The sequence below is a fragment of the Octopus bimaculoides genome, chromosome 5, assembly GCF_046866305.1.
Source record: "Octopus bimaculoides isolate indiv1 chromosome 5, ASM4686630v1, whole genome shotgun sequence".
In the NCBI taxonomy this organism is placed as follows: Eukaryota; Metazoa; Mollusca; class Cephalopoda; order Octopoda; family Octopodidae; genus Octopus; species Octopus bimaculoides.
In genome coordinates this window covers 77,428,346-77,443,510 of record NC_142932.1, presented here as the reverse complement: position 1 = coordinate 77,443,510, position 15,165 = coordinate 77,428,346, and the positions used below count along the sequence as shown (strand labels likewise).

Sequence of the window (15,165 nt, the reverse complement as noted above, 5' to 3'; positions counted from 1 at the left end):
ACTTCTCCCCATGCAGCCACGCCTGCACCTAAAATAAGCAAGATATTTGAATGCGTATCAAACACACACACACGCGCGCACAAACACACACACAGACACTGGTACAGACAGACAGACAGACAGACACGCACGCACGCACGCACACACACACACACACGCACACAGGTATTTGCGATAGAAGCAGTATTAGTCCAAAATAGTATTCTATTCTTACTTAACTTGGATATACTGTAGAAAATTTAAAAAACTGCGATATCCGTATCCTGACAGCATCTTTTATACGTAGGTATATGTCACATATACGTCTATAGGTTTTGACGAATACTACTGTTTTTGAGTTTTTCTACCGTATATTCACGTTAAGTATGTTACACAAAATGCTATATATGCTCTCTCACTCTCTTTATATATATATATATATATATATATATATATATATATATATATATATATATACTACTGCGTCTGGGGAGTCATTTTCTTTTTGTGCCTTATAATTTAACACACTCATCGGTAAAATTTCCACTTATCTCTTACGAAAATTTTAGGAAAATAAAAATAAGAAATAAGTGGAAATTTTACCGGTGTTAAATTATAAGGCAAAAAAAGAAAATGACTCTCCCCAGACACAATAGAATATGCTTCAACACACGAACTCACATAAAGAATCTTGCAAACCAAATCCCAAAACGAAATATATATATATACATATGCCTTCTCTCTCTCTGTGTATATATACATATATGTATACTACACTTTATCGTGCAGTTACTGTTAATACTTCATTTAGAGAATTAACATTGCTTGTTTTCACCTTTTCAATATCAGTGAAGAATGCCACTGGAAAAGAAGATATAAGATTTGCCAGGTTTTTCTCTCTCACCAAGGTCATCGGCTGTCGAACGCCGACGAAGGGAAATAACCCTGAAATCCGGATACGTTCGTGCTGCTGGCCGTGGTGAGAGGGATAACTCCCTTGGCAAACAGGACACAGTCGTGTGTCGATAAGCCAGCTGGAGGAGATGTCCTCCTGGGGCTAAAAGCAACAGTAACATCCACCCCTAGGGGTCAGCCACACTTAAGTGGCAATATACTACACTTTATCGTGCAGTTACTGTTAATACTTCATTTAGAGAATTAACATTGCTTGTTTTCACCTTTTCAATATCAGTGAAGAATGCCACTGGAAAAGAAGATATAAGATTTGCCAGGTTTTTCTCTCTCACCAAGGTCATCGGCTGTCGAACGCCGACGAAGGGAAATAACCCTGAAATCCGGATACGTTCGTGCTGCTGGCCGTGGTGAGAGGGATAACTCCCTTGGCAAACAGGACACAGTCGTGTGTCGATAAGCCAGCTGGAGGAGATGTCCTCCTGGGGCTAAAAGCAACAGTAACATCCACCCCTAGGGGTCAGCCACACTTAAGTGGCAATATACTACACTTTATCGTGCAGTTACTGTTAATACTTCATTTAGAGAATTAACATTGCTTGTTTTCACCTTTTCAATATCAGTGAAGAATGCCACTGGAAAAGAAGATATAAGATTTGCCAGGTTTTTCTCTCTCACCAAGGTCATCGGCTGTCGAACGCCGACGAAGGGAAATAACCCTGAAATCCGGATACGTTCGTGCTGCTGGCCGTGGTGAGAGGGATAACTCCCTTGGCAAACAGGACACAGTCGTGTGTCGATAAGCCAGCTGGAGGAGATGTCCTCCTGGGGCTAAAAGCAACAGTAACATCCACCCCTAGGGGTCAGCCACACTTAAGTGGCAATATACTACACTTTATCGTGCAGTTACTGTTAATACTTCATTTAGAGAATTAACATTGCTTATATATATATATATATATATATATATATATATATATATATATATATATATATATATATATATATATATATATATATATATATATATATATAAAAGATAATAAGAGTGAAAAAACTACAGAAGGCTTGTGTTACATGGTTAAAGTATATATTTAAATTATGTCAGAAAGATGTAAGAAAAATGTTAGAAAAATGTTATAAAATCTTTTTGGTATATAAACATTGTATTTTGAGAAATAACCGGTTTCGTGTTGTCTTTTCAAATTTCTCTACTTCATTGTTTATATACCAAAAAGATTTTATAACATTTTTCTAACATTTTTCTTACATTTTTCTGACATAATTTAAATATATACTTTAACCATGTAACACAAGCCTTCCGTAGTTTTTTCACTCTTATTATCTTTTATACATCCAACCACGTGCTTTCACATACCAACTTTCTCACACACACATGTATATATATATATATATATATATATATATATATATATATATATATGTGCGTGTGTGTGTGTGTGTGTTTGTGTGTGTATGTGTGCTTGTGTGTATGTATGTGTGTATGTGTATTAGGCGGGAGTGAGGTGTCCTTAAATTAGAGATCCGGCCGAATATTTGAGAAAGAGCTTACACTAAAGTTAGAGTGTAGAGAGCCAGAGCAAAAGCCACAATGCAATCTAATCGACGATCTAACAATTCTATCAATCGCTTTTCTCTCCTTTCCTCTCTCTCTCTCTTCCTCTCTATCCTTTCTCTCTCTCCCCCTCTTTCTTACGTGACATGTACATCCCTGTTCAAACTTCTGCGACAATTGCAATCAGGAAAAATACTTCGTCGTCAAAAGAACAGTCACATTCAGCATAAGATCAGAGTTAATTTGTAAGTGACATCACAAAAACTGAGCGCAACTAATCTAAAAGTTAAAGGAAAACTTTACTGAGAATACAAAATAGGATATAATAGACTGAGGACCATCATCCATAAATGGCTCAGGAATCTTCCTTTATCTACCACATGATATCACAAAATATCATAAAACACACACTAAAGAAGATAAATGAGATAATGTCACCATGCAAACATCAAAGAAAATTCATCTAAGAGCATACTTCTAAATATAAACAAATTTAAAACAGACCTTTGCCAAAGCACACAGTATCTATTAATACAGCAGATAAAAAATAGACGTCTTAAACACATATACACACACGAATACAAACTCACTGAAATAATTACAATGCTCTCCAGTGAATTAAGCAAACAAAATCTTTTATTCGTTTGATAGAGAATTTCAATAAATCACACCGGACTTTCTTCTTGCGCCTGCAGAGTATCTCAACAGGCATGATAGAGCTGCACAATGTGATCTCAAGTTTTAAAACAAACACATAATTTTCTTATGGTTTCTTAAACATTCTCTAGAACAACACTATGTACAAAACCAAATATATGGCACCCTAGGCATAACACCAACATGAACTTCTAACTTGTTGTCTCTTGAGGTCTCTGGGTGAGAATTGGAGCCAACTTGTACAAATGTAAAGCAAAAGTCAAACATAAAATAATAATAATAAGCGTAAAGCTTATAAGCGATCACCATGCATTGGTTAAAGAAAGTCGTTTAATACTGCGGCATATGAGCTCTCGACCGGAAAAAGTGGGTGGTTTTTTCTGTCAAGGACATATATACCCTAATATTAGACTATTTTCTTTAGTCAATACACGGTGAAGGCTTACAAGTTTTAAGCTTATAATTATTATTATCATTTACAGAATTGTTACTCGTCATCGTTTCTCCATTTAACACACACACACACGTGTGTGTGTGTATGTGTGTGTGTACCTTTATATGTAGATACATATATAAATACACACACACATTATGTTAAAAATTACAAAAAGTCTTCTGAAAGACATCTTCCCTGGGTTTCCTGGCCGAAATAATAATTTATTTTATCATTTATATTACTTTTCAAGCTGGTAAAAACAAGGCGGTTTAGAAACTGCGTTCGATGTAATTGAGTTTTGAATGAGCACGCGTCTTCAGAAAAAAGACAGAGAGCAATGGTCTTGTTATTTTTACCAGCTTGATATATATAGCAAAATAAATTGATATTTTTTCCAGAAACCCCGGCTAGCTGTATTTCACATGACTTTTTGTGGTTCTTATTATATTAATTTATTTACTCTCTTAACTGATCGAGTGCCGTGCTACTTGTTGAACTTCATACCATACACACACACACACACACACACACACACACATTATTGCCCATGTATCGAATCAAATGATTTCTGTTTGTTTTCGTTATCTGAATTTTCTTATTATTCTAAATCATTCCTTAGATTTTGCTCCGAGATCGGAGGCATAAAACCCAGAGTTAAGAAATTTGAATTTCAAGCTTCAATAAAAATATTTTGAAACTCTACAGTTAGTATAAATTCTATTACCATTTTCCTTCTTGTTTATACTGAAAGTCTTAACACGCAACCAGTGACCAGATAAGCTGCGACAATCTTGTCACTGCGTGCGCCACTCTGGACTAGAAGAATCCGAATTAGTCTTGTGGAACCCACTTCATGGTGATGTAAGAAGAGGAAAACTTCGTCACACTTACATCGACAACTTGATTGAAGACACTGGCCTGGATTGTATCCAGGACCTCGATGCAATGATGTTGTACCAAGAAGTGTGTGGCAGGTGGACTTTGATGCTGAGGCTCGAGTTGGAACCCGGTCATAATAATAATAATAATAATAATAATAATAATAATAATAATAATAATAATAATAATAATAATGATTAGCACACAAAACACTAAATATTTATTTATATATGCATGTATATATTTATGCCTGTATGTGCGTATGTGGTGTGTGCATTTGCATACTTTATGTTGCAGTCATTAGTGAAGTTAATATTAACAAGTATCTAATAGTAGTAAGCGAGTTAACTTTGTTAATGCTTTCTGTTGGCCATGTGTTGGCTCTTTATTCGTTATGTTTATGCAGAAAAGTGTACTTTCAGAGCCAAATCTCGTGTAACTATTTTTCGTTTCATATATATATATATATATATATATATATATATATATATATATATATATATATATATATATATATATGCATCTATATATACATGTAGATGTAGGTATGTACATATATGCATGGATACATGCATAAGCTCATATATTATTATTATTATTATTATTATTATTATTATTATTATTATTATTATTATTACTATTATTATATATACATATATATGTGTATGTGTGCGTGTGCGTGCGTGTGTGTGTGTATGTGTATGTGTGTGTGTGTGTGTGTGTGTGTGTGTGTGTGTAACTATTTTATATATGGTAGTGTCTTTTCCAACACTTCCTTGTTCTTGCTTTTGCTGTTGTGTTTAACCCCAGGTCAGGCCTGACCGAACAGACCCTATGATCGAAAGCATTCCAGCCGTCGAAAGCGTTCCAGCCGTAAATATCCAAACTTTATTTCTAGCATAAAGTACTGCATACTGTATTGTCGAATGTATCCTCCATTTTTTAAGACGATAAAGTGTGGCTGAGACGGATTTAGCTATTATTTCTCGCAGATCGAGCGACCATGTAGAATTTTTGTCCCTCCTTCTTTTGGTCTGGCAGTGTTAGAAACATGGATAATAATTACTGAAGAGAGAGAAAAAAACATCCTGGTTTGGCAGTCTCCGTATCACTGTGAATGCCACGAAATGCTAATGTATGAACTGCTTTCAAAAGAAAATAAAGCTGTAGACATAGACTACCTACTTACGAATGCAATCCCTCCGATTAGGATGCAAGCGGTACCCCTTCAGACAGGCACAATGATGCCCTTGTGTCATTGGTCTGCAGATCTGAGCACAACCGAAGGCTCGGTGACATTTAGAGTCGGCTGAAAGACAGAAGCAAATTGTAACGTTGAAATATACGGTATAAGCTGAAGAGTTTAGAATCGTTTACATAATTTTTCTCTTTTTTCTTGCTCTCTCTCTCTCTCTCTCTCTCTCTCTCTCTCTCACACACACACACATACACATACACACTCAGCTACCTACCTTCACGCTACAACACATACATACATACATACATACACTCATGCACACACATGTATATATAACTATGAGTATATATATAATATAACATTATATTTATATATTCTTTTATTCTTTTCTTTCATTCTTTTACTTGTTTCAGTCATTTGACTGCGGGCATGCTGGAGCACCACCTTTAGTCAAGCAAATTGACCACAGGACTTATTCTTTGTACTTATTCTATATATGTATGTATATATATATATATATATATATATATATATATATATATATATATATATATATACACTAGCGGTGCCCCAGCATGTGTAAAAGAATGAAAGAATATATATATATATATATATATATATATATATATATATATATATATATATATATATATATATATTTATATATTTATATAAGCCCACGCACTTATATGTACATGCACGCATACGTACCTACAAATACAAGTCTGTTTGGAAATTCCTTTTTTTGAGCAGGCTGAGATTCTAATTACAACTATCATCCCTTAGCCACTCATACTTTACCAACTGGAGAGCTTAATTGAGCGATTAATAAAACAGTCGATTAGTTAATTGGATAAATGGTTAAGCAATTGACTAATGATAATGAAACAAGTGAAATAGAACTACTGCATAATGAAGACAGTGACCTGGCAGAATCGTTACAACACGTACAAGGTGCTCGGCGGCAGTTCTCTCGGCTGTACGCCCTGAGTTCAAATTTCGCCGAAGCTGACTTTACCGTTAATCCTTTCGAGATCAATGAAATAAGTACCAGCGGAACACTGGCGTTGATGTGATCGACTTACTCATTCTCTCAAGAATTTCAGGCCTTGTACCTATTGTAGTGAGTAGAAAGAGCTATTGGTATAATGACATCGAGATAAGACAAAAGATATATTGTGTTTGTAGCTTATTTCGAATAAGGTATATTACAGATGTTTCACCGAGGCCTATTTGCTAATTCATCGACATTGATCTCGTACAACTGTTCATTACTTCACTGATTTATTCTGGTTAGATTTTAAAAATACATTATAGTAATATAACTCACCTGTGCAAGTTCGTCCATCAGGGCTGAGGTAATATCCAGGCCTGCATAAGCACACATAACTCCCCTGGGTATTGATACAGAGCTGGTCACAAAGACGTTGGCTCTGTTTGCATTCATCGATGTCTAAAGTTGACAAGAGAGACATTCAATACTCCAACGACATTAACAATGTTAAAAGAAGTGCAGAACTACATTACATTAGACGCTTTAAAGACATGGGACTTATAGACTCAGGGGTGATTATGTGGACCAGGAGGTCGCTTTGTAACTAAATTGTTCAGGTGCTTGATCCACTGCGAATTAATGACCAATTCCAGAGTATTACAGGTGTTTCAAACACTGGACTATAATCACACGTGGCACTCATAGAGCTTGTGATGTGAAGTTGTGTGCCGCAGACACTTACAATGCTGGTGACAGGGACACATACAGTGTTGGTGCACGGGACATATAGTATCGGTGACGTGGAAACATTCAGTTTGATGCACTGATACATGTGTTGGTGTATATAAACATGTAGTGTCATGAACGGACAGATGTAGTGTTGGGGTACAGATACATGGGTTGGTGACGCAGATACAAGTGGTGTTAGTGACAAAGATACGTACAGTATGGGTAGTGACATGGATACATATACCGTTGGTTATAGGACACATGTAGTGTCAGTGATAGGGCATATAGAGCAGTGCTAACAATCTGAACTATATTTTTTGACTGGTTGTGTGTGTGTGTGTGTGTGTGTGTGTGTGTAGCAGCAGCCCTATCACAAATATGGGAACTGTACATCAAAGACAGCCTTTAGATTTGTTTTTCCCTTATTTAACTTTCTCAGTATAAATATACTTATACTGAGCCTGCAATCACAGGGATATGTGACTGCCATGATGTCCGATATAGTCGATAGGAGGTAGAAAGATCCAATATATAACGAGAGAAACAAGATATTAGTTGACGACCAATATTTTTCATATTTATTTTATATTTTATTTTATCATTTCAGCCATTGCAAAGGAAAATACAGTTACAAACCTTCGCAATTATGACCATCTTCTGAGAGTTGAAAACCTTCCATGCAGCTACAAGAGTAATTTCCCGGTTGGTTTTCGCACTTGTGTACACAGCCTCCGTTCTCTGTAGCACATTCGTCGACGTCTATTGGAGAAAGAGCAGTAAGAAATCCATCCGTCCCAGGATACGAATAAAACAATAAACTGGTTGTTGTTGTTGTTGTTGTTATTGGTGGAGGTGGTGATGATAATGTGGATGAGAATGATGGTGGCGAGGGCGAAGGGGATAATGATAATGATGATGATGATGGTGGTGATGATGTGGTGGTGGTAGTTATAATGATAATGGCGGTAGTGATGATGAAGGTGACGTTGGTGATGGAGGTAATGATAACGATGATGGAGATGATGATGATGATTGTTATAGTGTTGGTAGTGGTGGTAGTGGTGATAATGATGATTATGATGATGATGACGATGACGATGGGCATGATGATGATGATGATGATGATTGTTATAGTGTTGGTAGTGGTGGTAGTGGTGATAATGATGATGATGATGATGATGACGATGACGATGGGCATGATGATGATGATGATGATTGTTGTGGTGGTAGTGAGGGTGGTGATTGTTATGGTGATGGTGATGATGGAAATAGCAGTGATAGTAACGGAGATCTTAAAGATGATGGCGATGACGACGATAACTACGACGATGTTGATACTAGGAATAGCAGTAATGGTGGTCACGAAGATTACGACGAAGACTACGACTGCGACGATGATGATATGTAGAGGTAGGATGTAAAATGGTCAGCAAATGCTGTTGCTGTTTAGGCATTGGTCATCCCAAATTCAGCAGACCAATGATCAAATACATTTCAGCTGTGACCTATTTTTGTATATTTAGAACTAAAGTATCCATCTTCCGTTTTATAGGCGCAGGAGTGGCTGTGTGGTAAGTAGCTTGCTTACCAACCACATGGTTCCGGGTTCAGTCACACTGCGTGGCACCTTTGGCAAGTGTCTTCTACTATAGCCTCGGGCCGACCAAAGCCTTGTAAGTGGATTTGGTAGACGGAAACTGAAAGAAGCCCGTCGTATATATGTATGTATGTATATATATATATATATATATATATATATATATATATATATATATATATATATATATATATATATATATATATATATGTGTGTGTGTGTGTGTGTGTGTGTGTGTATGTGTGTGTGTTTGTGTGTCCGTGTTTGTCCCCCCGCCATCGTTTGACAAGCGATGCTGATGTGTTTACGTCCCCGTAACTTAGCGGTTCGGCAAAAAGAGACCGATAGAATAAGTACTAGGCTTAGAAAGAATAAGTCCCAGGGTCGATTAGCTCGATTAAAGGCGGTGCCCCAGCATGGCCGCAGTCAAATGACTGAAACAAGTAAAAGAGTAAAAGAGTAATGGTAAAGAGCCCCTTCAGTCAAGGATGACCATGGGATTGCACCTTGAATGTTACCCTCTCAGGCACAAGTCCCGGCCAAAGTTGTTTATGGATGACCAGCAGTTGCCCATGCGTGCCAGCCTCCACTCTCCAAGCCACTGATGTTGTCCAAGGGAAAGGCAAAGGGGCCGATACAGTTTGGCACCATTGAAGTCATTACTCATTTCCACAGCTGAGTGAACTGGAGCAACGTGGAATAAAGTGTCTTGCTCAAGAACACAACACACAGTTCGGTCCAAGAATAGAACTCACTACCTCATGATTGTGAACCCTACACTAACCACTGAGCCATGCGCCTTCACTCAAAACAGAGGGTGACTTCGGCATTTTCTGAATTCTGTTAGCATAGATAGCTAAGTGCGATTCAAGGTAATCTAGTTGCTATGTCTAACAGATCGATCGACTACATCAGTGGTCTCAACCATTTTTTTTACCTAGGGACCCGTTTGTTTACTACTTTTTTTCCGGTGGATATTCCATAACCATTCGATGCTTAAAAACTAGTTTCATAGATAATTCTTTCAAAGTTCTTATTTTGTTTTCCAAACATTCACTTGTGTAGTTTGAACCATGCAAAACGTTAGAGAAAGAAACAACACTTTTCGTGCAATAAATACATCTAAAACAAAATCTACCTAAAATCCTACCTTGGATCTCAAATCTACTATTTTGCTTGCATGGACGCCTCAGACATGCCCTCCCTCTTTCTCACCCTCTTTCTCTCTTTCACTCTCCTCCCCCCCCCCTTCACTCTCACTTTCTGTCTATCTATCTGTTCTTCCCCTCTCTGTGTGTCTCTTTCTCTTTTCATTCTTTCTTTATCTACTTCCCGCTTTCTTTCTTTCTTTCTTTCTTTCTTTCTTTCTTTCTTTCTTTCTTTCTTTCTTTCTTTCTTTCTTTCTTTCTTTCTTTCTTTCTTTCTTTCTTTCTTTGTCTCTCTCTGTGTCTGTTTCTGTCTCTGTCTGTCGGTCTCCTCTCCCTCTCTCTCTCTTTCTCTCTCGGCTCGACTGTCTGTCTTTCTGTCTCTTCCCCCCCTCTCTCTCTGTCGTCTTCTCACTGTGTTTTAACTCCGGAATTACTTGGCGAGACTGAATATGGTTTTCCTATTTAACCTCATTAATTAACTCATTTACTCTATACTTATTACATAACCATTAAACCATATAATACCCCCATTATGAAGGCCCCTTTTCAAGAAAAAGCTGCCCGTCTCGTTGACTGATTACTGCTTCTGACTGGCTTGATTAGACATAAAGTCGACATTGGCTGGATATCAACCGAGCAGCGTGAAGCCAACGAACTAGATAACTGCTAAGCCAGTTTGCCCGCCTTACCATTAAGATGAGATTAACAAACAGGATAAACAAGCAGATGGAGTATAAAGACATAATTTCTGTGAAAAAAATTGGTCTCACATGTTTCGGCGGCGATGGGGGTTTACTCACCGTAGCAGATAATTCCGTTACCATAGAAACCAGATTTACATTTGCACTTGTAAGGTTTCCGTCCCGTTCTTCTTAAGTCAATGCAGATCGCATCAGTGCTGCAGTTATGCAATCCTTGACTGCACAGGTTAACTACGACAAAGAAACGAAGAAAGAAAAGAGGGAAATAATGAATAAACAAACAAGAAATATGCAGAAAAATACACCTATCTATCTATCTATCTATCTATACGATAGCCTTCTTTCAGTTAGAGTTTACCAAATGCATTTACAAGGCTTCGGACACGTTCCTAAGGTACCGTTTTGTGGAACTGAACCCGAGTTTACATGACTGGAAAGTAATTTCCTTAGCCACACAACCACGCTTGCTCCTATGATACAAAGCCATCTATTCTGTGAAAACGTATCGGTATATTTTTGCTTTTCATACATATATACATAAAGTAAAATCATCCTCCACTTACACACACACACACACACACACACACACACACACACACACGCACACACACACACAAACACACACACTTTATATATATATATAAGCGTCATTATATATATATATGTGTGTGTGTGTGTGTGTGTGTGTGTGTGTGTGTGTGTGTATAATGCTTCAACATTTTCTTTTTGACGCATTTACCACTTTTTTCAGTAACTTTCCTCTATCTATCTATCTATCTATCTATCTATCTATCTATCTATCTATCTATCTATCTATCTATTACGGAATATACACACACACACACGTGCGCACACATGCACACGCACACACATATGTAGATACATATCTATGTATGTGTGTATCTTAGCGTGTATGTCTTTGTAACTGTTCCTCATACCGTTCGATAACCAGTGCTGGTTTGTTTACGTCTCAGTAACTTAGTGGTACGGTAAAAGACACCGAAAAATAAGTAGCAGACTTTAAGAAGATAATAAGTACTACGGTCGATTTGCTCAACTAAAATCCTGCTCTTTAAGGCGGTGCCCCCAAATCCCTTTTTTCGTTCCAATGATTGGTACAAAATATAAAAAATAAAATGTAAATAAAAAGAACAACAACAACAAAAAAGAAAAGAAAAAGGAAGAATGAATAATGGTTTTTATGATTCCTTTTAGATCTTAGATAATTTATAGAAATGATAAATCTTCCTCAGGACTTTAATAATACTTATATTTATTTCATCTAAACTAGGAAGTATGAAAGTCAATGCTGATCTCCATGGAATTTGAATTCAGAACGTAATCCTTCTTTGCTTTTTCAGAAAATGAAAAAATAATTTCACCATTCTATTTCTTTTTAGATTAGCAACAATTTCAGCTTAATAATAATACTTTGTTGGGTATATAAAATCGTAACTCCATGCAGGTATGATATTATCGTATGTGGGACTTGCTACACTTTTGAAAAATGTTAAACCGTTGTACTACACTTTGACAGCTTTCATATTTTGGCATCTGGAGTAGCTGGAGATACGATAGTTTGACCAAAAGAACAGGCTGTTGTAAGCAAAATGAAATATTGAAAAAAAAAAAAAATGCATGTAGCTAAATTTGGACATACGACAGTTTAACATAATAGCAAAGAGGTACCCGACGTTGCCCGGGAATAAAGTTTTTCCTTATATATTGGAAGGAAAAAGCAAAATATGTTGTATAGAAAATTGGGAAATCAATTCTGAATTCATAATACAAAATAATAATAATAATAATGATAATAATAATAATAATATTAATAATAATAATAATGATATTAATAATAGTAATAATGATAATAAACGAAAATACAAAATTTACCACTTTTATGATAGGAGATAAATTGTACTTCATATGCTGAAGGAAATTACGTAAGAGCTGGGTAAAAAACGTTCTTTGTTTTCTGGTTTGGAGCATAGACAAATAAGTCTTGCACACTATCTACCCTGGAGTAACCAACATAAAGGTGACCATGAGAAAAGCAAGCCAGTAGATTTCAAAGACTGTTCTTGATCTTTACTAATAGACATTGGAAAACAAAGTCGCACTGGGAATTGCGTTCATTTGAACTCAAATGACATGCCTGTTGTTTTGATTGGAATTCTTGGAATGAAAGACTCTTCCTCAGAGGCACATTCATTGATGATCGTAACTTCTGTCACATTAGGTGGTAATGTCTTCATAATCAACCTTGTCCCACTGCATAATATAAGAGGATCTGAATTTCTTAGAAGCATTATTGTAACTTCTACCTTCAGAAAAAGTTTATGTGGAAGACTTCCAGGTGGCTCAAAAGAAATAAGGAACTCTGCTGGGTAATGGACAGCTTGATTTTCACCAAGGACTGAATCAACTGATTTGTACTTATTAATGACTGTTGGAATATTATTCATTAATTCATGGTTAATCTTTGCTACTGTCTTATTTTTTGGAGCAAGAATTGCCTTTTCACACAACCATTTATGTGAATTATAATTATTACTAAAGTCTGGAAATACCCTGTTCTTCAATTCAGCTGGGGAATTCACCGTGATGGCAATAGGAGCCAAACTGATCTTACCTTTCCTATCAAACGGTACTTTCCAATTTCCTAGTTGGAGGAGCCAAGTTGAAAACTACTTTGCACATTGGTCCCCATGTAATAAAGGTCGTACATTCGTATTGAAGGAGAATTTCAGTACTTTATTCTATGCATGCTTTTATTTCATCAGATCTTGATAGTCTCGGAATGACTAGTAATGTCTGTTTGAAATCTCCCGATAAAACAACTAATGTAACTCCTCCCATAGATTTATTGTTGCTTCTGATGCCCTGTAAGGTCTTAGCAAGAGCTTCCATTGCACCTCTAGGTGACATGGTGCACTCATCCCAAATGATGAGGTGGCATTAGCACAACACTTCTGCTGAACCTGAATCTTTGCTTATGTTACAAATTGAGCTGTCACTTGTGACCAGGTTTAGTGGTAATTTAAAAGCAGAATGAGCTGTTCGTCCTCCTGGGAGAATGATGGCAACAAAGCCAGACAATGGTACGGCAACTGCAATTCTTTTTTGTTATCTTCCCTTGGAGAGAAGCAATCGTACAAATGTTTTACCTGTGCCATCAGGAGCATCAAGATAGAAAATTCCTCGGCATTTTTCTGGCGATTGTGGAACACCGCACGCACGCACACACACACACACACACACACACACACACACACACACACACACACACATTGTTACTGTAGTCGTCGTTGCTGCTGTCATTGTTGTTTATCATGATGACGACGACGAAGACGATGGTAAAGGAGGGGGAGGAGGAGGAGGAGGAGGAGGGGGAGAAGAAGAGGAAAGGGAGCTAATGAAGAAGATGATGCTACTCTACTGCCATTGCTGCGGCTGCTACTGCTACTGCTGATGGTGAGGTTGATGATGATGACAAGCATGAGGAAGAAGAAGAAAGTAAGAAGATTGATGATGATGATGATGATGATGATGATGATGATGATGACGACGACGACGATGACGTCGACGATGAAGTAGAAGGAGGTGCAGGTGGAGGAGGAGAAGCAGAGGAAAGGAAGCGATGCTGCTTTTACTGTTGCTGCTGATGATAACGACAAGCTTGTGGAAGAAGAGAAGATTGATGATGATGATGATGATGACGACGACGACGACAACGACGATGACAATGACGATGATGATAACGGCGACGACGACGATGATGATAAAGGAGATGGTGGTGGTGATGGTGGTGGTGGTGGTGGTGGTGATGGACGGGCTATTGCTGCTGAAAATGATAATGAGGATGATAGTGGTGATGGTGGTGATGGCGATGACGATGACATCAATGACCACCAGTAGAAGGGCGGCTACACATACATTGCTATATTAAATTTCTAATATAAATATAACTGCAATGTAAGAATAGATTTCCAGAGGGCAGCGTAAATATTGTGTGTGTGTGCTTATATGCATATATACGTATACATATATATGTATGTATACACACACATACATATATATACACATATATGTACATACATATATATGTATATACATATCTGCAAGACCTTATATTTATAAACGTTCTAAAATCCTTCACAGCCTTGGATTTTTTTCTCATTCTGTTAATCTTTTATATATACACATGCTGATATATGATCCAAGTTGGACTCCTCATTCGCATAATCACCGACCCTAGAGCTTGACTATAGTCTGTCCATAGTACTTACTCAGCATTACCTGACACCTTTGGGTCTTCTTGACACCATTACCTCTCATAACCTCAATATATATATATAT

General features: G+C 37.1%; 1 protein-coding gene across 7 annotated transcripts in view; it reads right to left on the bottom strand.

Annotated features, from left to right (window-relative positions):
• LOC106877418 (signal peptide, CUB and EGF-like domain-containing protein 1) overlaps nucleotides 1-15,165 on the bottom strand; it is a 381,546-nt gene that overhangs the window by 62,381 nt on the left and 304,000 nt on the right. For all 7 annotated transcript variants that reach the window (XM_089352468.1, XM_089352467.1, XM_089352470.1 and 4 more), the window contains 4 exons: nucleotides 10,906-11,037; nucleotides 7,997-8,119; nucleotides 6,968-7,090; nucleotides 5,629-5,748 (listed from right to left, as the gene is read on the bottom strand). In XM_089352468.1, coding sequence (XP_089208594.1) covers nucleotides 5,629-5,748; nucleotides 6,968-7,090; nucleotides 7,997-8,119; nucleotides 10,906-11,037 — 498 coding nt within the window. The remainder of the gene's footprint in view (nucleotides 1-5,628; nucleotides 5,749-6,967; nucleotides 7,091-7,996; nucleotides 8,120-10,905; nucleotides 11,038-15,165) is intronic.